General features: G+C 38.2%; 1 protein-coding gene across 6 annotated transcripts in view; it reads right to left on the reverse strand.

Annotated features, from left to right (window-relative positions):
- RPRD2 (regulation of nuclear pre-mRNA domain containing 2) overlaps nt 1-24,399 on the reverse strand; it is a 100,056-nt gene that overhangs the window by 27,925 nt on the left and 47,732 nt on the right. For 3 of the 6 annotated variants that reach the window (XM_044239127.1, XM_044239130.1, XM_044239128.1), the window contains exons 3-5: nt 2,684-2,784; nt 1,710-1,787; nt 366-418 (exon numbers count right to left, since the gene is read on the reverse strand). In XM_044239127.1, coding sequence (XP_044095062.1) covers nt 366-418; nt 1,710-1,787; nt 2,684-2,784 — 232 coding nt within the window. The remainder of the gene's footprint in view (nt 1-365; nt 419-1,709; nt 1,788-2,683; nt 2,785-24,399) is intronic. The other 3 variants (XM_044239126.1, XM_044239131.1, XM_044239129.1) reach the window with 1 other exon arrangement.

Raw genomic sequence — 24,399 nt, forward strand, 5'->3', positions numbered from 1 at the left:
AAGGTCCACTTATTCTTTAAATTTTAATTAGATGAATATAATCTTATTACGTTAACAGTGAGCAAATTCTAATTTAGTAGAGCTTCACAGTAGAATGAACCCCTTGTTGGGGGGGAGGTTTCAATACAGAACTTGGCTGGTAATAGATATTCTGGAAGAAGGTTAATTCTTCCATTAGGGGAACATATAAAACTCCAAGTAATCTGATCCCAACCTGGATTCTTTTAGAACTGTTTAAATTTGTTCAAAATATAATTTATATACAACTGAATAAAAATAAGTCTTACTGGACTATATATGGAGAACTGTAGCAAAAGGGGTAAATAAAGCTTTGGCATATTAAACTTATTCTACCTAGAACTTACTCGAAATTCTGCAACTATCTTAGACTTGAGAGCAGCTTTTGGATTCGTGGATGCTGTTGAATTAAACAAAAGGTCATTAAGAATAGAGACACAAAAAGTCAACTAACATTCAGGCAATTTTTCAGCATTATAGTTAAGGGTTTATTCTTTGAACATATGTCAAATATGCACATTTAAAGAATAACATAATTCTTAGAACAAATATTCCTGGAATATGAAATTTAAACACTCCCAAGTGTGGCCAATATAAAAATATACTATTTAGATAGGTCTAACCTACTTACCTCCAACAGACCCTTTAAGTCATAAAGTCCTAGAATTACTGATTTGGAGATACTGAGATACATGGAGTACCTTTTTTGTCTGAGTTTAAGAGGATCTCAATACCTCAAATTAAGAGTGTTCAGAAGTAGGACATCCAATTAATCCTGAGCACTGGCTGAAGAAAATTACTGATAAACATCAACTCTATATCTGCGATTTAGCTCTGGATTTCTTTTTCTGCTGACTCAATTCACAGCAAAAAGAGGCAGGAAAAGTTCTAAGTACATTACCACTGTGGTTCAACTTTGGCTGAAATGATGACTCTTGCTGTTCCTACGCATGCAACTTATGACCAAAAGGATGTCAGAGGACTCCCTTAATCATGATGGATATCACACGCTTGCTGGAGTAAAACCATCCCAAGTATCTTGTTTTACCTCCCAATTCTCACTGTCTTCTACCTTGTTCCCTCCACACCTTCAAGTCTTTCTCAACATTCCTGAGTTTGGCCCATAGCAGTCTATCATATGCAGTATACCACTCCCTTGATCTCATGCTGGGTAAACACGATAAACATAAAAGGAGCTCCTGTCAGAGAATGAGCTTCTGGCCAGGATTTGAGGCCCATGTCTAATCTGGCAGAGTGCATCCCCAAATCGAAGTATTTCATGACTCCCAAAGAAATGCTTCTTAATGCCTAGTCTCCTCTTCAGCTCTGTTGTTTAATGTCAGCTGCCTCTGATTTCTTATATCTTTCAACCTAAGAGTTAGCCTGGCACTATCAAGCATTTTTTTTTCTTCTTTCACTCCCCCAACTACTCTTGAATCTTCACTCATTTAAACCCTTTTTCTGCATTTCCTTTGTTTAAAAGTAGGGTTTTTTTGTTTGGTTTTGTTTTTATTTTTTTAAAGAAGTAACTCCATGATGGCTTGTTTAGTGTAAGTCACTGGGTGACTCCCAGGCCTGGAAAACACAGGCTTCCCCATGGTTTATGCCAGGTACGATGTCAAATGGTCTACATTTTCTTCTGCTCCAAAAACAGGAGGTAATTTTATATTAGTTGAGATTTTGTTCCTTACTTTGTGATTTCTTCCACTGCTTATTCGGTTGTTTGTTCAGATTTTCTTTCAGCTGCTTCTGAGTTTTGAAAGTGGTACCTGGAAAACATTTCAGTTTTTGCAATCTGGCATTATGGGAAGCTGTTCTGTCTGTCCACTTCAGTGTCAAAGTTGTAGCATTGAAAAAAGGCAATCCGAGACTGTGTGTTGTTTCTTTCTCTCTTTCTCTTTCATTTTTATAAAAAAATAAAAACACCCACCAGATCTAAGAAGCTGTCAAATAAACATGATTTCGATAATCAATAAATTATCGATTTTAAGAACAAGGAAAGAAGCTTAAAAATACCAGTTAACACATTCAAATGAATAATTTAACGGCTTCTTAGAATATGCTATTTTTAAAGCAAATTTCTAGTCAAATAATGGTCATGGTATCAGATATCATCACCAACTTTCATTTAATGACTCAACTGCATGCATCTAATACATAAGAAATAAGTAACTTTTAAAAAACAGGTACACAACTAACTGCAAATCTAAATCAAAATAAAGACTAAAGAATCCCAATATATGCTTAATATCAAATAATTTAGTAGAAACTGAAACCCCATTAAAAAATTATCCAACTGTAAGAGGATAGGGCAGTTAATTATTAAACATAAAAAAATGAATAGTTTAAAACACTCAAAACAAAACAAAGGCAGGAAAATAATCAGATAGCCATTATCACTTAATATGCTTGACTTTCTCTAGTCAATATGACAAAATCCAACCCTCTCCAAACCAATTCTATTTAAATTTTAATTCAGATTTTTACAACCTTAAAATTCAGATTTTTAAACCAGACTTTTAAAAGTATTTAATTTTAAATAAATAGGACTCAATTCAGGACTTTATTTTTCATTATTAGGCAAGAGGACCAGATCTATAAAATATCTCTAATTTTAAAGACTCAAGGACTCAATTTTTTCTTTTAGGAAAAAAAACACACTTACTCAAAGCTTCTCTCAATGCCATAATCATTTCTTCTGGGTATACATTTCTATCTTCCCAGATTTTGAAGATTCGTTCTATAGACTTAGAGACAGATGGATCCCTGAAGACAAAGAAAAAGTGACACAGACATATAAAAATGTTAATTTATATCTCAAACTAGAAATCTGAAAATAAAGTAAAAAAAATTATTTTCCAAATGTCTTCTGATGTTCAAGACATTTTTTTCTACAGTGTCTAATAGGACTAAAATCTTTTTTCTTTTAATATGACTGAAACCTTAAATGCCACTTAAAACAATTTTTTTAAAGATTTTACTTATTTATTTGACAGAAAGCAGGAGAGAGAGCAAGAGGAAGCACAAGCAGGGAAGCAGCAGAGGGAGAGGAAGAAGCTGGCTCCCTACCGAGCAAGGAGCCCAATGTGTGGCTCAATCCCAAGACTAAAGGATCATGACCTAAGCTGAAGGTAGACACTTTACCGACTGAGCCACCCAGACACCTCTTTAAAATTCTTTAAATCTTAAATATTCTGAGGTGCCTGGGTGATTCAGTCAGTTAAGCATCCAACTCTTGGTTTCAGCTTAGGTCATGATCTCAGGCTTGTGAGATGGAGCCCTGTGTTGGGATTAGCATGGCGTCTGCTTGAGATGCTCTTCCTCTGCCCCTCCCCAGCTTGTGCACACATGTGTGCAAAAGTGCTCTCTCTCAAATAATGTAAATAAAATCTCTAAAAATCTTAAACATCCTTATTCAATACTTTTTAAAAAAAGACTTTTATTATTTTTAAACATATTTTATTTACTTATTTGACAGACAGAGATCACAAGTAGGCAGAGAGGCAGGCAGGCAGAGAGAGAGGGAGAAGTAGGCTCCCTGCTGAGCAGAGAGTCCGATGCAGGGCTCGATCCCAGGACCTTGGGATCATGACCTGAGCCGAAAGCAGAGATTTTAACCCACTCAGCCACCCAAGCGCCCCCATTCAATACTTTTTATCAATGACATATATGAGGCTATGACAGCACACTGAGCTTTCTGATGTATATGAAGTTATGAGGGTTAGTCAGTGTGTTCATTGATACAGCTGACATCCCATAAGGTAAAGGAAGTTAAATAAAATGAAATCTTTTTTTTTTTTTTAAGATTTTACTCAATTGGGAGAGACAGAGAGTGCACTCAAGAGAGAATATGAGCTGAGGGGAGGGACAGAGGGAGAAGGAGAAGCAGACTCCAGGCTGAGCAGGGAGCATGACCCAGGGCTCGATCCTGGGATTTTAATTTTTCTAAATTGAAGTACAGTTGACACACTTTATTATTATTTTTAATTGAAGTATATTTAACACATTAAAATTTCCTTAAAATGTTTCAAAAATGTCAATTATAGTTGATTTGTTTGAACTGGGATCCAATGAAGGTCAACACACTGCATTAAATCTCTTTTAATCTAGAGAATTAGATTAAATAGTCCTCAGTAATTTGGTTGTCTGCCCAGCAGAACATGCCACATTCTCCAGCTTTACTTATTTGCTCCACTAAAGCCTGAATTTCCTCTAGATAAAAATTAGTTGGATTATATACATGTTCAAATTTTGGGGAACAAATATTGAATAAACGATACTATATACTTCATACTGCATCCCATCAGCATATACACAATCTCTGCCTATCAGCCCATCTTTAACAGCATTAAGCCTGATAAATGGAATAAGGCAGTACTTTCTCTTGTCAGCTGTGCCTATCTACTCACTAGCATTTTAGTGTTTATCTATGGACTAAATAATTATATGTATGTAAGCTCTATATGTTAAATATTATTTCACCAACATTATAAATCTTTCCCCCACTTTGCACTTGCATTTTTAAGTTACATTTTAAAACATATAACTTTAAAACGTAGCCTTATTAAAAGCAAACTGCTCTCTACTGCCACTTTTTAAGTATAGGACGGCTACCAGAGGCTTAAAAAATTGTAACATTTTCTTTTATCTTTTAATGATTAAAATTTTTAAAATTTGGATGGGACGCCTGGGTGGCTCAGTTGGTTGGACGACTGCCTTCGGCTCAGGGCGTGATCCTGGAGTCCCGGGATCGAGTCCCACATCAGGCTCCCAGCTCCATGGGGAGTCTGCTTCGCTCTCTGACCTTCTCCTCGCTCATGCTCTCTCTCACTGTCTCTCTCTCTCAAATAAATAAATAAAAAATCTTTTTAAAAAAAAATTTTTAAAAATTTGGTTGCATAATTCATTTAAAATCTACTGGATGGGGCACCTGGGTGGCTCAGTTGTTAAGTGTCTGCCTTTGGGTCAGGCTCAGGTCATGGAGCCTTGCAATAGGCTCCCTGCCGGGCGAAAAGCCTGCTTCTCCCTTTCTCATTTCCCCTACTTGTGTTCCCCTCTCACTGTGTCTCTGTTAAATAAATAAATAAAATCTTTAAAGAGAATAATAAAATCTACTGGGTATAGAATGTAAAATCAACCTCTAATCTAAACAGATTTCCTTTTTTTTTCTTTTTTAAGATTTATTTATTTGAGAAAGAGAGTAAGAGAGAGTGAGCATGCAGACTCTGGACCCTGAGGGATCATGACCTGAGCCGAAGGAAGATGTGTAACTGACTGAGACACCCAGATGTCCCTCTTTTTTTTTTTTTCTCTTTAAGATATATTTATTTGAGAGAGAGAAAGAGAGAGAGAGAGGGAGGGAGTGAGCACACAGAGAGAGAGAGTGGGAGAAGCAGACTCCCCACTGAGCCAGGAGCCCAACGCAGGGCTCAATCCCGGAACCCTGGGAACCAGGGGCAGACACTTAACTAAATGAGCCACTCAAGTGCTCCTTGAATGGTTCTGCAAAGTAGTTTTGCTTTGTATGTAAATCTATATTAACAGCTACTTCTATAAATGCTACTACATACCACTCAAAACTGCCATATGGCTTCCATAGTTGTAACTGAGAAGTATGTTGTCAATCTAATTGTAGTCTTATGTATGGGATCTTTCTGTCTTCTCTCTTTGGCATTGCTCTTTGTTTATTTTTTAATTTAGTAAAGTAAAACTTGTCATTTTAACCATTTTTTATTTTTTATTTTAAGATTTTTTATTTATTTGTAAGAGAGCAAGCGAGAGGGAGCACAGGCAGGCAGAGTGGCAGGCAGAATCAGAGAGAGAAGCAGGCTCCCTGCCAAGCAAGGAGCCCGATGTGGGACTCAATCCTAGGACGCTGGGATCATGACCTGAGCAGAAGGCAGCTGCTTAACCAACTGAGCCACCCAGGCGTCCCCATTTTAACCATTTTTTAAATGCTCAACTCAGTGGCGTTAATTATATTCACAATGTTGGACAACCACCACCAACAACTATTTCCAAAATTTGTCATTGTCCTAAACAGAAACTCTGTACCCATTAAATAATTAACTCACCACTACTGCCTCCCCCAGCTCCTAACTTTCATCTACTTTCTATCTCTATGGATATACACATTCATACTGTTGTACAATCAATCTCCACAACTCTCTTAACCTTGCAAAACTCAAACTCTATAGCCATTAAACATCATCTTCTCTTTCCCCCTACAACCACCACTGTACTTTCTGTCTGTAAATTGCATTACTGTCATTTGTCTAAGTGGAATCAGGACACTTGCCCTTTTGTGACTAGCTTATTTCACTTAGCATAATGTGTTCAAAGTTTATCTGTGTTGTATAGCATACGCCAGAATTCTTTTTAAGGTTAAATGATATTCCATTTTATGTATATACTTTGCATATCCAGTCCTTTGAAAATTGGTACTTGGTTTGCTTCTACCTTCTGGCTATTGTGAATAATGCTGTTTTGAACACTGGTGTACAAATACTTCTTTGAGTCCCTGCTTTCATTTCCGGGGAGTATATACCTAGAAGCAGAACTGCTAAATCATACAGAAATTCTAAGTTTTTCAGGAACTATCAATTTTTTTCCCATAGCTGTTGTACCATTTTACATTCCTACCAGAAACAGAAGTTCCCCCCATCCCAACACTTGCTATTTTCTGGTTTGGTTTGGTTTTATAATTTTATTACAAAGACTAGGTGTGATTTTCTTTTTAATTATCTTGCTTAGTGTATGTTGTGGTTGTGGTAGCTGCAGATTCATGTTTTTCATCACTTTCAGAAAGTTCTCAGCTATTACCTCCTCAGAAGAACTCAAATGTTCTCTCCTCCTGGAAGCTAATTTGATGTTAATTAGGTCTCTCATTCTGATCTTTTTTTTCCCCACCTCCTTCTAATTGCTGCATTCTAATTTCTTCAGAAGTAATTTCTAGCTTACTCTTTTTTCTTTCTACAATCCCTGTTGGTTCTTTTTAAAATCTGTCCAAGTACCTTATTCATTGTTCATTTCATTTCATTCATCTTTAACGTTTTTTGTATAGTTATTTTATATATTCTGCCTGATAATTCTAATATCTGAAGCTCACTGTGGGGAGGGGATCTAAATCTGCTGATCCTCCTTCATGGTGGTTTGTCTTCCAAAGTGTCTGGTGATTTTTGGATTGTAAACACATATTTATTTGATCTATGGGATTCCTGGTGGTCTAGATAGGAAATATACTCTTAGAGAGAAAATTTGTATCAGAAGTCAGGGGGTGCTTATGACTCAAAACCACCCCTTTTTTCCGGAGTCCCAATCTAACTGCCAGACCACATGGTACTACTGACATAGGCATACTGGTTAATGTCAGCTCTGAATTTCTAATATGTCCATCGTTGCTGGTGCAGTTTTTATTTGGTCAAGAATATAACCGTTTTATTAAAAAATGACCTTTTGGGGGCATCTGGGTGGCTAGGGTTAAGCATCTGACCTGGTTCAGGTCATGACCCCAGGGTCCTGGGATCGAGCATCAGGCTCCCTGCTGAGAGTGGAGTCTGCTTCTCTCTCTCCCTCTGCCCTAACTGCACCCCCTCCACCGGCTCGCACGCTCTCATGTTCTTTCTCAAATAAATACAATCTTAAAACAGACAAACAAACAAACAACAACAAAAAAACCCAACCCTTTGGAATTGATCATCCGCCATCTGGCCAGAAGTCAAATCAAAGTATCTGTAATGGTCTTTCTTTCCAACTAGACTGTAGAGCTTCTTCACAGCAGAGATAACTTATTTACTGTTGTTTCTTTGGTACCTACAAGGTGCTCACTAAATAGTAACTGAATAAATGACAACTGGATTTTGTTACTGTCAAACTAAATTATTTGCTATGAGTCCTCAATGTGCTGGAAAAACAGCAACTGCTAAGAGAACATATAATTAAGACTAGGGCATAATATAGTAAAAGTAGCTCTAGATGGAGAAAGAAACCTATAGGTTTTAGTTCTGTTTCAGTAAGAGTCTTTTGGGGGCCAGGTTTCTTCATTTGTTTTTGTGTTGCTGGTTTTTTTTTTTTTTTAGGATTTTATTTCTTAAGTAATCTCCATACCCATGATGGGGCTCAAACTCAAACCCGAGATCAAGAGTCATAAGCTCTACCAACTGAGCCAGCCAGGTTCCCCTAGATTGCTTCATTTGTAAAAATGATTTCATTACATAATTTTGTTAGCTCTAAAATTCTTAACAGATTTGTTCCTTATTTATACAAACACAGAACTCTCAAACTTCTACAATTCAACCATCTCTCATATTTAGGAATTTTCTGAAAATAAAATTAAAATAAAATCCAGAATAGCAGTTTTACTTACCTTGTTATTCTAGGTCTCAATTTTAGCCATTACTGATCACAATATCAATTCTACAGAATGTAAAATTCTGCCACATATAACATAAAAAATTAATTATAAACTTTGTTATTGACTTATATGTAACAAACAATTGGTTGACCTTGTAAGAAGTGCTAAGATATTCAACAAATGTTTCCTTCACTAGCATCCCCTACTTCTGCATTTAAAATAGCAGGGTATTAACAATTATTTCAAAGCACAAAGCTGATGAAGAGTAAAGGAGGAGGTGCCCATGTATCACAGTAAAACAAACAGAGCTAAACAGCATACTCTTGTGCCTCACTCAGGGGAATATCTTTTCTTTATCAAGATCTTATTTCTGGGGTGCTTGGGTGGCTCAGTGGTTGAGCCTCTGCTTTTGGCTCAGGTCATGATCTCAGGGTCCTGGGATCCAGCCCCACCTCGGGCTCTCTGCTCAGCGGGGAGCCTGCTTCCCCGCTCTCTGCCTGCTTCTCTGCCTACCTGTGACTTCTCTCTGTCAAATAAATAAATAAAATGTTTAAAAAAAGAGATCTTATTTCTGGGATGTCGTGTGCTATGTCTTATAGGTTGTTAGTAAGTATTTGCTAACTGAATGGAAGACTAAATAATAGGTCAACTTAAGGAAATAGTCAACACTTAAAAAACCTTGGAGCTCAAATTGGATAGATTTTATCTCCAAAAACTTCCTATTCTGTGTCTCCTAAATGATCCCCATTTATACAACTTTTCTTTTTTACTTGCCTATAACAAATATTTTCCCTAGTGTGTTACTTGTCTTTAATTTTAAGGTGTCTTCTACAATGCGCAAAACTAATTTTGATGTCATTAAATTCTAAGGTACTTTCTTTGTTTCTCTGCTGGAGCTCCCTGCCCCACGACCTTTTTTTTAAGAGAGGGAGGGCAGGAAGGGGAAGACAGGGAGGGAGAGAGAGAATCTTAAGCTGGCTCCACACTGATCATGGAGCCTGACTTGGGGCTCGATCTCACAACTATGAGATCATGACTTGAGCTGAAATCAAGAGTCAGATGCTCAACCAACTGAGCCACGCAGGTGCCCTCTAAAAGAGTTTTTAATCCTTACAGTCATAAAAATATTTGGTTCTAACATTTTGGAAGTTTTGTTTTAGGGCGCCTAGGTGGCTCAGCTGGTTAAGCAACTGCCTTCAGTTCAGTTTATGATCCTGGAATCCCAGTATCGAGTTCCACATGCAGCTCCCAGCTCCACAGGGAGTCTGCTTCTCCTTCTGGCCTTCTCCCCTCTCATGCTCTCTCTCACTGTCTCTCTCTCAAATAAATAAATAAAATCTTAAAAAAAAAAAAGTTTTGTTTTATACACTAAGGTAATTCATTTGGAATACACCTGTGGATATGGTATAGAAAAACATTTAGCAGGTGCATTTTTTCTGGATGGAAAGCATATACCCCAGACTCACTTACTGAAGAGTTTATCTTTCCTCCAATGATTTGTAATGCAACTTCTATCATTTACAAAGGTCCCATATATATGGGTCCTTTTCTGGGCTTTCTCTGTTCCTCAAATCTGTCCTTATACTGCTTTCACATTCTTTTATAGTTATAATTAAAGTATCATGGTTTATTATTTGACTTGCTGTTTATCAACAGTCTTGGCTACTCCTAGACACAGACTCTTCTATATGAATTTTATTTATTTGAGAGAGAGAGAATGAGAACGAGCAAGGGGAGGAGCAGAAGGAGAGGGAGAGGCAGACTCCTGGCTGAGCAGAGAGCCAGACGTGGGGCTCAATCCTAGGACACTGGAATTAAGACCTGAGCTGAAGACAGACCCTTAACCAACTGAGCCATCCAGGGATCCCCTATGTGAATTTCAGAATCAGTATAAAAGTTTCTTAAAGGGACGCCTGGGTGGCTCAGTTGGTTAAGCAGCTGCCTTCCGCTCAGGTCATGATCCCAGCGTCCTGGGATCGAGTCCTACACATTGAACTCCTTGCTCGGCGGGGAGCCTGCTTCTCCCTCTGCCTCTGCCTGCCATTCTGTCTGCCTGTGCTCGCTCTCTCTCCCTCTCTCTCTCTGACAAATAAATAAAATCTTAAAAAAAAAAAAGTTTCTTAAAATGTCCTATTGGGATTTTTATTAAAGTGTACTGTATTTACATGCCGATTATCATTTTTTTCTAAGTTTGTAATCTTCTCCAGAAAGGTCTTAATATGCTTTTATTCTAGACATTTCACATAGCTTTTGTTGTTACTGTTAATAATACCTGTTCTTCTAATATACTTTTTTAAAAAAGATATTTATTTGACAGAGAGAGAGATCACAAGAAGGCAGAGAGGCAAGCAGAGAGAGGTGGGGTAAGCAGGCTCCCAGCTGAGCAGACAGCCCGATGTGGGGCTCCATCCCAGGACCCTGAGGTCATGACCTGAGCCGAAGGCAGAGGTTTAACCCACTGAGGTACCCCTCTATTATACTTTTTGACTGGTTATTTCTGATGTATTGAAATGCTATTGATTCCTAGATGATCTGTACCCAGTAACCCTGCTAAATCCTCTTAAGTCTGTGAATTCTCTTAGATTTCCAATGAAGATGATTGCAAAGTCTCCATATATCTTTTTATCCTTATATGATCCTACTGATTACATTCTATAGTTCTTCAACAACTACAAATTAGAATTTACAAATTAAGGCAAATACCATTCATACTGACATTAAAGGGAAAAATGATATTTTGTTGAAACAAATTACAACATGAGCATGATAATGTATATATACATTGTTTTTAATTTATCAACCCCATAATTCAATTATTTCACCTTACTATTCAATTATTTCACCATTTTTCTCCATTGAAACTATCATAAATACTTTCCACAGTCACTTGATACAAACAATTATGTATATATCAAAGCCATCTTTAATCTGTTCTCATTAGCTTCTCATAAAATAGTATCATCTCATGCCAAAATGCAATCACAGCAAAACCCCCAAGAAACAAAGGGGAAAAAAATGTAATCACAAACACATTAACACAGTCACTGAAAATCAGTTGCAAAACTGTTAATATAAGATAATAATACAGATGATATTAAATATTACAATAAATAATTCAATTACTTCCAAATTATTAGAAAATAAAATTTTAAATTTTATTTCTCTTTAACTAAGATAATTTAAACTACATCCATGGACCCACCTAAGAATACCCAGGACCTGTACTTAAAGACATGCTGCTTTGCAGCACTCCACAGTATCTCCCTCCCATCCAGTCATCAGTCATCCATTGTACAGGCATTTACCAATCACCTAGGAAGTGCCTGGCATTATGCTGTGAGCAGAAGCTCAAAGTCAGGGGAGCAGAAACTGGTGATAAGCAGGACCTGTATCAATTACAATGTGGAGTGTTAGTTACCAGGATGGAAGAAGAGACAAGGTATAATGGTAGCAAAGAGTAAAAATTCCTTAATTCGGACTGAAACAAAGAAGCCAGAAAGGGAAAATTTCTTGATACTGAATCTCAAAAAAGGGACAGAGTAAGCAAAATCTTACAGAACTTATTCCCTAGTGGGCATACTATACCAATCTATGGTTTATTATACAATTTGTACTTACAGGCTGCCAATTCAATTTCCAAAAGGAACCAACTTCTATTTACTCAATACTGCAATTTATCTTTTTTTTTTTAAAAAGATTTTTATTTAAAGATTTAATTTTATTTAAAATCTCTCTTGGTCAGAGAGAGAGCACAAGCAGGGGGAGCAGCAGGCAGAGCAGGCAGAGGGAGAAGCAGCCTCCCCACTGAGCGGGGAGCCCAATATGGACTAGATCCCAGGACCCTGGGATCATGACCTGAGCTGAAGGCAGACACTTAACTAACTAAGCCACCCAGGCACCCCAATATTTTGTGAGATTTCGTTCTGTTGTTGTATGTAACTGAAATTCATTAATATTCTTTGCTATCTAGTTATCCCAATACACCATACCACATTCAGTTTCCTGCAGAAAACCATCTGGATTGTTTCCAAATTTTTATTACCAAGAACAACGTTACTACAAAAATTCTCTGCCACTGATTTTGCAGTTTCTCAGGAGTAAAAGCCTCTGGGTGAAACCCAAAGGTCATAGTGTGTACATAACAAACTTTTCAAAAGGAGGTAATTTTATACCAATCGACCCTTAAGCCAGCAGTATACAAGAGCTTCCACTGTGCCATAGTTGTGCACATGTTGGTATTGGTGGACTTTAAAATGTCTGCCCTATCTGGTGAATATACATGCTAGTTATTAATTTAGTGCCTCTCAGCTCTAAACCCACACTTCTTTGTGGTTGGTGCAAGAGCCAGACTGCAAGCTCTATTTCCCTTTGTCTCAGTGTTAGTATCTGCCAATAGAGGCCCCTAGAGCCACGCTGACGGGCTGGGAGAAGTGGTGGAATTCTTTCGGTGTTCTGTTCTCAAATAGATCAGCACATGGCCTTCCTGGCAGGGTCTGAGCACAGTGGCGTGTTGCTGCTCTTGCAGACAGTGACGAGTGCTCTGCAGCCAGTCTCTGCCACTACAGGGGCAGGTAGCACATTCTTTTTTTTTTTTTTTTTTTTTTAAAGATTTTATTTATTTATTTGACAGACAGAGATCACAGGTAGGCAGAGAGGCAGGCAGAGAGAGAGGAGGAAGCAGGCTCCCTGCTGAGCAGAGAGCCCAATGCGGGACTCGATCCCAGGACCCTGAGATCATGACCCGAGCTGAAGGCAGAGGGTTTAACCCACTGAGCCATTCAGGCGCCCCCAGGTAGCATATTCTTGCAGCAATCCACTCTTTCCTCAGGTCTGAGTCTCAGGTGGGAGGAGGGAAGGGCTCACTCTTCAACCTTCCATCAGGGCCAGAGGTAGTAGCTGCTTTCAGCACACACTATCGCATTACACCTTAGAGTTCTTATTCCTTCTAGCAGTAGTTAGCTACATTTTACCTACTTAACAATTCTCTACATTAAATTTTCCTTATTTAAATTACTGGTGTGTGGTTTCCCCCACTTGACTGGAACTTGGCTTACACTGTATGTAAGGATTAAGGATATACATATGTCAGCAGTCTGAAGACCATATGATGTGGTATCACACCACACTGAATGCAGACAAGAGAATTTAACTGTACACCGTTACTACAAGATATTAAAGAGATATGAAAAAATGCAAAATACCAGCTCTTAATGAGCTCTTCTCATTAAAATTTTTTTTAAAGATTTATTTATTTGAGGGAAAGAGACAGAATACAAGTGGGAGGGGCAGAGGGAGAGAAAGAGAATCTCAAGCAGGCTCCATGCTATGTGTGGAGCCCATGCAGGGCTCAGTCCCATGACTGTGAGATCACCACCTGGGCTAAAACCAACAGTCTGGCACTTAACTAAGTGTGCCACCCAGGCACTCCTCATTTAAGTTTTTAAAAGTTTTTATTTATTTATTTATTTGAGGGCTGGAGGAAGTAAAGAGGGAGAGGGAGAGAGAGAATCTTAAGCAGGCTGCTTGCGGACCACAGAGCCCAACTGGGGCACAATCTCACAACCCTAAGATCATGATCTAAGCTAAAATCAAGAGTCAAATGCTTAACCAAATGAGCCACCCAGCTGCTCCAATTATTTGTTGATTGCTTTAAAGGTGATTAATAGGGGCACCTGGGTGGCTCAGTGGGTTAAAGTCTTTGCCTTTGGCTCAGGTCATGATCCCAGGGTCCTGGGACCAAGCCCCGTATCAGGCTCTCTGCTCAGCAGGAAGCTTCCTAGCCCTCTCTCTCCCTGCCTCTCTGCCTACTTGTGATCTCTGTTTGTCAAATAAATAAATCAATAAATAAATAATAAAAACTTTAAAGGTGATCAATACTTAAACAATTTCTGTTTTAATTTCAAAGATGGTGAGTGTCAGGTAAAACCTTCTAATTTTTTTTGTCTTTTTCTTATTATTTTGTTATTCTTTGTATATTCTGGATATGAACTCTTTGTTGACTGCACAGCAGATGTTTTCTCCCACTCTGTGGATTTTCTTTTCATTCTTTATGGTGTCTTTCAATAAACAGAAGGTCTTTTTTTTTTTTTTTAAAGATTTTATTTATTTATTTGACAGATAGCGATCACAGGTAGGCAGAGAGGCAGGCAGAGAGAGGGAGGGGGAAGCAGGTTCTCTGCTGAGCAGAGAGCCCGATGAGGGGCTCGATCCCAGGACTCCGAGATCATGAGATCATGACCTGAGCCGAAGGTAGAGGCTTATCCTACTGAGCCACCCAGGTGCCACAGAAGATCTTTGTTTTAAAGTAGTCGAATTTAGGGGCATCTGGGTGGCTCAGTGGTTGAGTGTCTACCTTTAGCTCAGGTCATGGTCCTAGGGTCCTGGGTTCCAGCCTCACATCAGGTTCCCAGCTCATCAGGGAGTCTGCTTGTTTCTCTGCCTCTGCCTCTCCTGTTTGCGCTCTGTTTCTCTCTCTCTCTCTCTCAAATGAATAAATAAAATCTTTTTAAAAAAAAAGGAGAATTTATCAATCTTTGGAGGTAAGGTCATGAGATACTCTCCTTCAAAAAGATTTATAGTTCTTTTTTTTCCTTTAAGTTTTTTTTTTGTTTTGTTTTGTTTTTAAGTACGCTCCATGCCCAGCATGGAGCCCAACACAGGGCTTGAACTCACAACCTTGAAAACAGGAAGTGAGCCAAGAACAAGAGTCAGATGTTTAACTGACTGAACCACCTTAGTTCTTTTGTATTTAAGTCCTTAATGTGCAACTAATTTTTACGTATGGTATGAATGAAATCTAATTTTAAATATATAGATATATATGAAATCTATTTTTATATAAATATATATAAATAGCCAATTGCTGGAGCAATAGTTAGTTCCTTTTCCACTACCCATATATAGTTTCATACACAAATCTAGTATACACATACATTGGTCTGCATCTACACTTTGTATTATGTTCTACCATTTTCTTTGGCTATCTCAGGCTAATATCAGACTGCTTTATTTATTACAGCTTTATAAAGTTTGAAATCTGGTAGAGCCAGTTCTTCCACCTTGTTATTTTTCAACAACTTCTGGCTTTCTCTTTCTGGGGAGGGGAAGGAGAACTCCCTGCACTTCTACATAAAATTCAGAGCAATCTGTAAAAAGGGGGAGGGCACCTTTACTGAGATCTTAAGACTGCGCTGGATTACCTGCTGGCTCAGTTGGTGGAGCGTATGACTCCTGATCTCAGGATTGTTGAGTCTGAGAACGATCCTGGGTGTAGACATAACTTAAAAAGTAAAATAAGGAAAAAAAAAATAAAGACTGCACTAGATTTATAAATCAATTTGGGAAGAATTAACATTGTTAAATACCAAGTCTTCCCTATCCACAAATATTTAGATCTTACTACAGTGTTTTTCAATTATGTTTTATAATTTTCTCCATAGACATCTTACACAACTTTCGTTAAAGATTTTTTTCTACACACAGTTGATCCTCATTAATCTCAATCCTGGATTCCCTATTTGTCAATTCACCTACTTGCTAAAATTTATTTAGCAAGTTTTGCTATTTCAGTCATTCTTAAAACACATACAGAATGGCAAAAACTTTAGGTTGGTTACTGGCATATTCTCAGATGAGGTCTAACAAGGTGATGTTCTGCCTCTTGTTTCAGCTAACATACTAGAACCAAGTATCCTCTTTATCGTCTATTTAGTGTCATATTTCTTTGCATCGTTGTGCTTGAGTGAGGATTTTGGTGTTTAAAATGGCCTCCAAGCATAGTGCTGAAGTTCTTCTGTCTAGACTTCCTAAGCACAAGAAGGCTGTAATGTGCCTTACATAGAAAACACATGTATTATATAAACTCTGTTCAAGCACTGTAGTGCTGTTAGCCATGAATTCAATGTTAATCAATCAAAAATATATTAATAAATATATATTTAATAAGTTATCTGTATACAGAAACCTATATTAAATAAGTTATGTACTGATCAGTTGATAAAAATATAGTGACCAGGGTGCTTGCAGGAACCTAACCCTGTATTTGCCCCAGGAGCAATGATTCAGTATTCACTAATTCATTGTTCATGGCAACCTCATGGAACACAATTACTATGAATAATAAGAATCAACTATATCTCTTTTCCCTCACACCTACCTAGTATAAAGAGTTAACTTTTTAAATTTTAATTTTCTAACTTTGTTTCTGGTAAACAGCTAAAATAATTAATTTTATTATTATTGATTTGGGTCCAATAAGCCTGCTAATCATATCATCTGCAATTAATGACAATTTTGTTTTTTTCTTTTCCCAATCCTTTCATTTATACACTTTGTTCTTTCCCTCTCTTCCTTCTGCCTTAATGTTCTGGCTAGGAACTCCAGGATGAAGTTGAACAGAAATGTTGATATTGGGCATTACCTGTGTTTTGTTTCTCATACATAGTATGTTTGCTATAGGTTTTTATTTTTGGAAGATATAGGTTACTAGACTGGAGACTCCTTTCTATTCCTGGTTTGGTTTATAATGAATGGATTTTTTACTTACTTCTTCTGCACCTTTTAAGATCATCATATAATTTTTCTCATTTTATTTTTAAGCACAGTGAATTAGATGAATTTATTCTCCCCATTAAACCATGCTTCCATTCCTGGGATAAACCCCACTACGATGTACTATACTCTTTATGTTCCACTAGCTCAGGTTCCTCAGGAATAAGATCAGTTTGTAATTTTCTTTCCTCATATTTCGTAGTTAAACTTTGGTGTCAAGGTTATGCTAGTCTCATTTATAAGCTGGGGAGCATTCTTTTTCTTTTCTGAACAAGTGTAAGATTGGATTATTTCCTCCTTCAATATTTGGTGAACTTGCTGGTGAAGCACCTAGGTCCAGGATTTTTTTTTCCCCCCTCATTAAATTTTGTTTTAATGGGTCACAAAATTCTGTGACAGGTTTTTTGGTCAGACTGCTTCCACTAAAAAATACTGATTTTGAAAACTAGGGACTTAAAACTGCCATACATGAAACAAATGGTCTATAAAATATTCTCCTTTCATTCTGAAGCTTTTATGATGCACCGTTATCACTAACTGGTCCTTTTTCTTTTGTCCTGTCCTTTAGCTTTTATTATCATATAAAGTTATAGTTTAAATTTAATAGACTATTTTTTAGAGGCATTAACCAGTCTTTAATTAAAAAAAAATTTTTTTAGGGGCACTTGGGTGACTCAGTGGGTTAGGCCTCTGCCTTCAGCTCAGGTCATAATCTCAGGGTCCTGGACTGAGCCCCGCATCAGGCTCTCTGCTAAGCAGGGAGCCTGCTTCCCCGCCACCTCTGCCTACTTATGATCTCTGTCAAATAAATAAAATATTTAAAAAAATTTTTTTAAAGGATTTTATCCATTTATTTGACAGAAATAGAGAGGGAGCGCCTGGGTGGCTCAGTCATTAAGCATCTGCCTTCGTCTTGGGTCATGATCCCAGAATCCTGGGATCAAGTCCTGCATCAGGCTCCCTGCTTGGTGGGAAGCCTACTTCTCGCTCTCCCACCCACCCTGCTCGTGTTCCCTCTCTCACTCTGTCTCTCTCTGCCACATAAATAAATAAAATCTTAAAAAAAAAAATGAAAAAAGAGAAAGTGAGCATTGGAAGGCAGAGGGAGAGGGAAAAGCAAGCTCCCCACCGAGCAGAGAGCCTGATGTGGGATTCGATCCCAGGACCGCAGGATCATAACCTGAGCTGAAGGCAGACACCTAACTGACAAAGCCACCGAGGCACCCCTCAGACTTTTATTATTAAACTTAATGGCCAACTGAGACAGTTTTGAGACAGTTCTCCTACTACTGATTAAGAGTAGGGCAGGAAGGGGGTGCTGGGGTCCTCAGGTCATGATCCCAGGGCCCTGGAATGGGACTCCTGCATTGGGCTCCCTGTTTGGAGGGAAGTCTGCTTCTCTCTTCCTCTGCCTCTCCCCTTTTCGTGCTTTTTCCCTTTCCCAAATAAACAAAGTCTTTTTTTTTTTTTTTTTTAAGATTCTATTTATTTATTTGACAAAGAGAGAGAGCATAGGCAGGGAGACAGAGAAGCAAGCTCCCCAATAAGCAGGGAGCCCAACACTGGGCTCGATCTCAGGACCCTGCCATCATGACTTGAGCTGAAGGCAGACACTTAACCAACTGGGCCACCCAGGGGCTCCTAAATAAAACCTTAAAAAAAAAAAAAAAAAAAAAAAAAGGACAGGGTGACAGGTACTAGGGATGATACTCATTTAGCCTCCCAAGCTTTCTAGACAGAGCAGACTGGTGATCTTGCCACTTCTGACAGCCTTCTTGTCCACTGCTCTGGTGACACCCACAGCAATGGTCTATTTCATATCACAAATAGCAAAACAACAACCAAAAATACTCAGAGGAGGATAGTCATAGAAGCGCTCAACATACTGGGCTTGCCAAAAATGGTATGAATAATTTCAAGAGTTTGGGGCCATCTTCCAGCTTCTTACCAGGGTGGTGATCGATCTTCTCCTTTGGCTCAGCAAATTTACAAGCAGGTGGGTGAGCTGTGTGACAATCCACCACTGATGCATTAATAGCCAGGCCTGATTTGGCCCAGACAGTTCAGGATAACCACCTGAGCCATGGAAAACATCTCTGACAGGCACATCTTTGACACTGAAGCCCATATTGTTCCCACGAAGAGCTTTACTCAAAACTTCATGGTACACTTCATAAGACTTTACTTCAGCTGTAACAATGACCAGAACAAAGGTGACCACTATGTGGGGTTTGAGAATACTAGTATCTAACTGGCCAACTGGGACAGTATAAATACCACCAATTCTGTAGTAATCGTAGAGCGGCAGATTCAAGAGCTGGACAGCTGGACAAGTTGCTGAGAGAAGACAATCCACAGCTTCAAGCAGCATGGTTCTACTGGCATGGCCATCTTCCCAAGTGACTTTCTATCCCTTAAACCAAGGTGTATTGGTACTTGGGTCCAGCATGTTGTCACTATTCCAACCAGAAACCGATACAAATGCAACTGTGTCAGGGTAGAAGCCAATTATCTTAATGTAGGTCCTCACTTCCCTAACGATTTCCTTCTATCTCTTCTGGCTGTGGTGTGGCTTGATAGAATCCATCTTATTGTTTCATACCTAGTATGTAAGCCAAAAGGGAATGCTCATGAGTCTGCCCATTCTTGGAGTTGCTGTCTTCAACTTCTCCAAATATCAGTAGTAACAATCAGGATAGCACAGTCAGGCTGAGATGTGCCTATAATCACGTTTTTGATGAAGTCTGTGTCCTGGGGCAATACTGAGGGTCACATAATACTTGCTGGTCTTGAATTTCCACAGAGAGGTATCAATGGTGATACGATGCTCACATGCAGCTATCAGTCTATCCAAGACCCAGGCATACTTGAAGGAACCTATTCCCATCTCAGCAGCCACATTCTCAAATTTTTTGATACCATCACATTTGTGATCAGCCAGTAGCAGTGGACTTGTTTTCCAGTGAAAACAATGTTGATATAAATCTTTTCCTTTATCATTCTGGCATGGTCTTGGCAGTGGTTTTCATGACACTTGTATTATGGGGGCAAACCCATTGCAAAATGGGGCTGTTCTTATGGGAAGATTTCTGATGACTGGCTGAATTTAGTCAATGGTTATAGGATTACAGGGTCCTCAATTTTTAATTTGTGCCATTTCAGTTCTTATATATATTTTTTTAAATTTTATTTATTTATGTATTTGACAGATCACAAGTAGGCAGAGAGGCAGGCAGAGAGAGAGAGAGAGGAGGAAGCAGGCTCCCTGCTGAGCAGAGAGCCCAATGTGGGACTTGATCCCAGGACCCTGGGATCATGACCTGAGCCAAAGACAGAGGCTTTAACCCACTGAGCCACCCAGGCGCCCCTCAGTTCTTGTATTTTTGAGGAACTTTACCATTTTGTCTATAACTTCAAATTTATTGGAATAAAGCTGTTCATATTATCCTTTTATGGTCTACAACACCGTAATCAAATCTACTTTTTACATTTCTAATACTGTTTATTTATGCCTTCTTTTTTCTTGGTCAACCTCACCTGAAGTTTATCAATTTTATTATTTCCTCAAACAAAACAAAACAAAACAGTGTTTCCTTTGTGGAACCCTTCTACTATTATATGTTTGTTCAGTTTTGTGGTTATGTTTTTTCCCCAATTTTCTTTTTACTATGGTAAAAAATTAACATATAAAATTTACCACCTTAACCATTTTTTTAAGTGAAAAGTTCAGCAGGATTAAGTATATTCTTATCATCAGGACGCCTGGGTGGCTCAGTCAGTTAAGCATCCTGAGATGAGTCTGTATCAGGCATCCTGCTGAGTAGGGAGTCTGCTTCTCCCTCTCCTACTTCCCCTGCTTGTGAGAGCTCTCTGTCAAATAAATATATAAAATCTTTTTTAAAAAAGTATATTTATATTCTTGTGCAACCATCACTACCATCCATCTCTAGGCTTCTTTTCATCTTGCAAAACTGAAACTATGGCTATTAAACAATAGCTATTAAACCTCCCATTTCCCCTCCCTCCAGTCCTGGCCAACTAACATTCCGCTTTCTTTACAAATTTGACTATTCTAAGTTCCCCACTTTGTGTTTGACTTTTTTTTTAATTTCATGAGTTTCTGTTCTTATTACATCTTTTCTTCCTTCCTTTAGTTTATTTTGCTCTTCTTTCATGAACTTCTTGAGAAAGATACTTAGCTCATTAATTTTTGGAGCCTTTTGTGTTCTAGATACTTTTTAAGTGCTTTCCATATATTAGCTTAATCCTTACAACAACCCTCAGATACAAGCTGTACTATTATTCTCATTTATAGGTGAGAAAACTGAAGCACAGAAAAAGTAAACAATTAGTTTAACAAGTGGTTAACAAGGATTTGAACCTTGGCAACTTGACTCCAAAACTTAGATTCCTAATTTGTAAGTTGCACTGCTTTTCAAGAAAGTAAAAATATTCCAAGAAATTGAATTCACAAGCACTCGTATCGAGACACATTGTATGAGTGTTTGGCTGGAGCAATGGCTCATTACTGGAACATGGGAGAACTGTTGACAAGGATGGGAAGTTGACATCTGACTGTAGAGGGTTTTAAGTGCCTTCCCAAGGAGATTGGATAATGGGACCTCACAGTAAAAAAACCCAATGACGGCTCATGATCTCATTCTTTCTCATTTTTTAAAAAGTTCAATCTCCTCTCTTAGTTTTGTATCATTTACTTTATTATCAATATCCTTATCTGTAAAATGAGGATAACACTCTTTGCCCCTAATTATATTATGTAGTTGTGGTTTGAGAGTCAAAGAAAACAACAAACATGGAAAAGGAATTTGTTTACTTACATAGTAATATAAAAATATTTTTAAAAATATTTTAAATATTTCAGAGCAGTGATTTTATGACATTAATTTGTTAATATAATTGTAGGAGTAACTGTCATTATCAACCTCATCATCACAGCAGCAGCTAACATTTATTAGGTGTTCATCACTATTCTAAGCTCTCACCCTGTATCACAGTATTTACTCATTTAGTAGTTCCCAGACCCTGTGGAATAGGTACTATTATGGGCAGATTTCCACAGATTTAAAAAAAAACAAAAACAAAAACAAAAAAAAAAACCACCTCAGGCTGATATCAGACAATAAGAACTTAGAAGGCAATTATAAAAATATAAACCTATCAGGGGCGCCTGGGTGGCTCAGTGGGTTAAGCCGCTGCCTTCGGCTCGGGTCATGATCTCAGGGTCCTGGGATCGAGTCCCGCATCGGGCTCTCTGCTCGGCAGGAAGCCTGCTTCCCTCTCTCTCTCTCTGCCTGCCTCTCCATCTACTTGTAATTTCTCTCTGTCAAATAAATAAATAAAATCTTTAAAAATATATATATATATATAAACATATCAGATAGAGATGATAATGGGAAATTTAAAGACAGAGAGAAAAGGAGGAAGAAACAGCAAAAGAGTCTGATAAGTGACTCAGAATAGATGGGACAAGAATTTAAAATTACTAAGAGGCTATTATAAGATGAAAAACTCTAAGTTAAGTTTAGGCAAACTGTATTGTAAAATGGAAATAACAGGAGACTAAGAGAAAAATCTCAGTTCTATTCTCATCTCTTTTATTAAATTGACATTTTACTTTGGGCAATTCTTAACGGCTCTGGCCTTCAGTTTTCTTATTTTATAAAAAGAAATAATAAAATTCAATATGCGTACCTGAAAAGTTGGTTACAGTGAGTTTCAAAATACCATTTGTATAAAAATTTTCAATTTACAACCCATTATCACACAAACTGTGAGAGCAGGGCTTTATACACATATAAAGTAGATTACAGTTTTGGATGTTGAGCTGAGTATCATATAATAATGAGGCAGTAATTCACAAAAAGAAGTTGAAGACATGGTTAAAAAAAAAAAAAAAAAAAAAAGAAGGGGGGTGCCTGGCTGGCTCAGTCGGTAGAGCATGTGACTCCTGATCTCAGAGTTCTAAGTTCGAGCCCACACTGGGTATAGAGATTACTTAAAAATAAAATCTTTGGGCGCCTGGGTGGCTCAGTGGGTTAAGCCGCTGCCTTCGGCTCAGGTCATGATCTCAGGGTCCTGGGATCGAGTCCCGCATCGGGCTCTCTGCTCAGCAGGGATCCTGCTTCCTCCTCTCTCTCTGCCTGCCTCTCTGCCTACTTGTGATCTCTCTCTGTCAAATAAATAAATAAAATCTTAAAAAAAAAAAAAAGATTTAAAAAAAATAAATAAATAAAATAAAATCTTTAGGGGCGCCTGGGAGGCTCAATGGGTTAAGTCTCTGCCTTTGGCTCAGGTCATGATCTCAGGATCTTGGGATGGGGCCCCGCATCAGGCTCTCTGCTCACCAGGGAGCCTGCTTCTCCCTCTCTCTCTCTGCCTACTTGTGATCTCTGTCTGTCAAATAAATAAATAAAATCTTAAAAAAAAATAAAAATAAAATCTTTAAAAACAAAACAAAACCCTAAAAATCTAGATAGAGTTATAGTAGTTATTAGGATATGAGTAAGAGTTTAATCCATGAGTAGGTAAGTCTCCAAGAGAATGTATGTAAAGAGAGAAGAAATGCAGCTGTCAGTTTAGTTAGAAAACTGGGGCACCTGGGTGGCTCAGTCAGTTAAGCGTCAAGACTCTTGGCTTTGCATCAGGTCATGAACTCAGGGTCATGAGATTAAGCCCCGAGTCAGGCTCCAAGTTCAACATGGAGTGTGTTTGGGATTCTCTCTCTCTTTCTCCCTCTACCCTGTCCCCGCCTTGTGTGTGTTCATTCATTCTCTCTCTCTCTCTCAAAATGAACAGATCTTAAAAAAGAGACAGAGAAAGAAAGAAAACTGCCCCAACTCAAACTCCCAAGTGCTTTCAAGACTTTCTTCAATAACCAGCAACTAGCCATGAAGTCATCAGAAGCCCTTCTTACGGTGGGTTTATTTTAGAGTACCAAGCTCATTGTTTCCCCAAAATCTGTCATGACATCTTTCAAAGGTCAGACATACATCAATTTTCTCTACACCCTGAGAGTCAAAAGAACACATTAAGCTATAATGATAACAACTAGTATAAATACACCTTTCAGTTCAATTAAATAAGAAAATTTTAAAAAGCAAAAATGACTGCCTTTTATGAAAGCCTGGGATAGCAATAGGACTTTGGTTAAGTTCCATCCACATCAAAGATATAACCTACTTTCAAACAATCCCAGCATAATACAAGCAGATCTTCAGTTTTTCCTAGGATTTTTCTATAGTCTATATATAATGTGTGTGTGTGTGTGTGTGTGTGTGTGTGCGCGCGCGCACATGCGCGCATGCGTGTACATCACTGCTGGTGGCAGAATAGACCATAGTCTTCCAAGTGGTAACTCAACTTTGACATTCATGAAGATACTTTCCCGTGCTTCAAATTGAATTTTCTACTGTTCTGTTGTCTCAATGATGTATGCATCCAGATGAATGGCATTTTTG

The sequence above is a fragment of the Neovison vison genome, chromosome 2 (genome assembly GCF_020171115.1).
Source record: "Neovison vison isolate M4711 chromosome 2, ASM_NN_V1, whole genome shotgun sequence".
NCBI lineage: Eukaryota > Metazoa > Chordata > Mammalia > Carnivora > Mustelidae > Neogale > Neogale vison.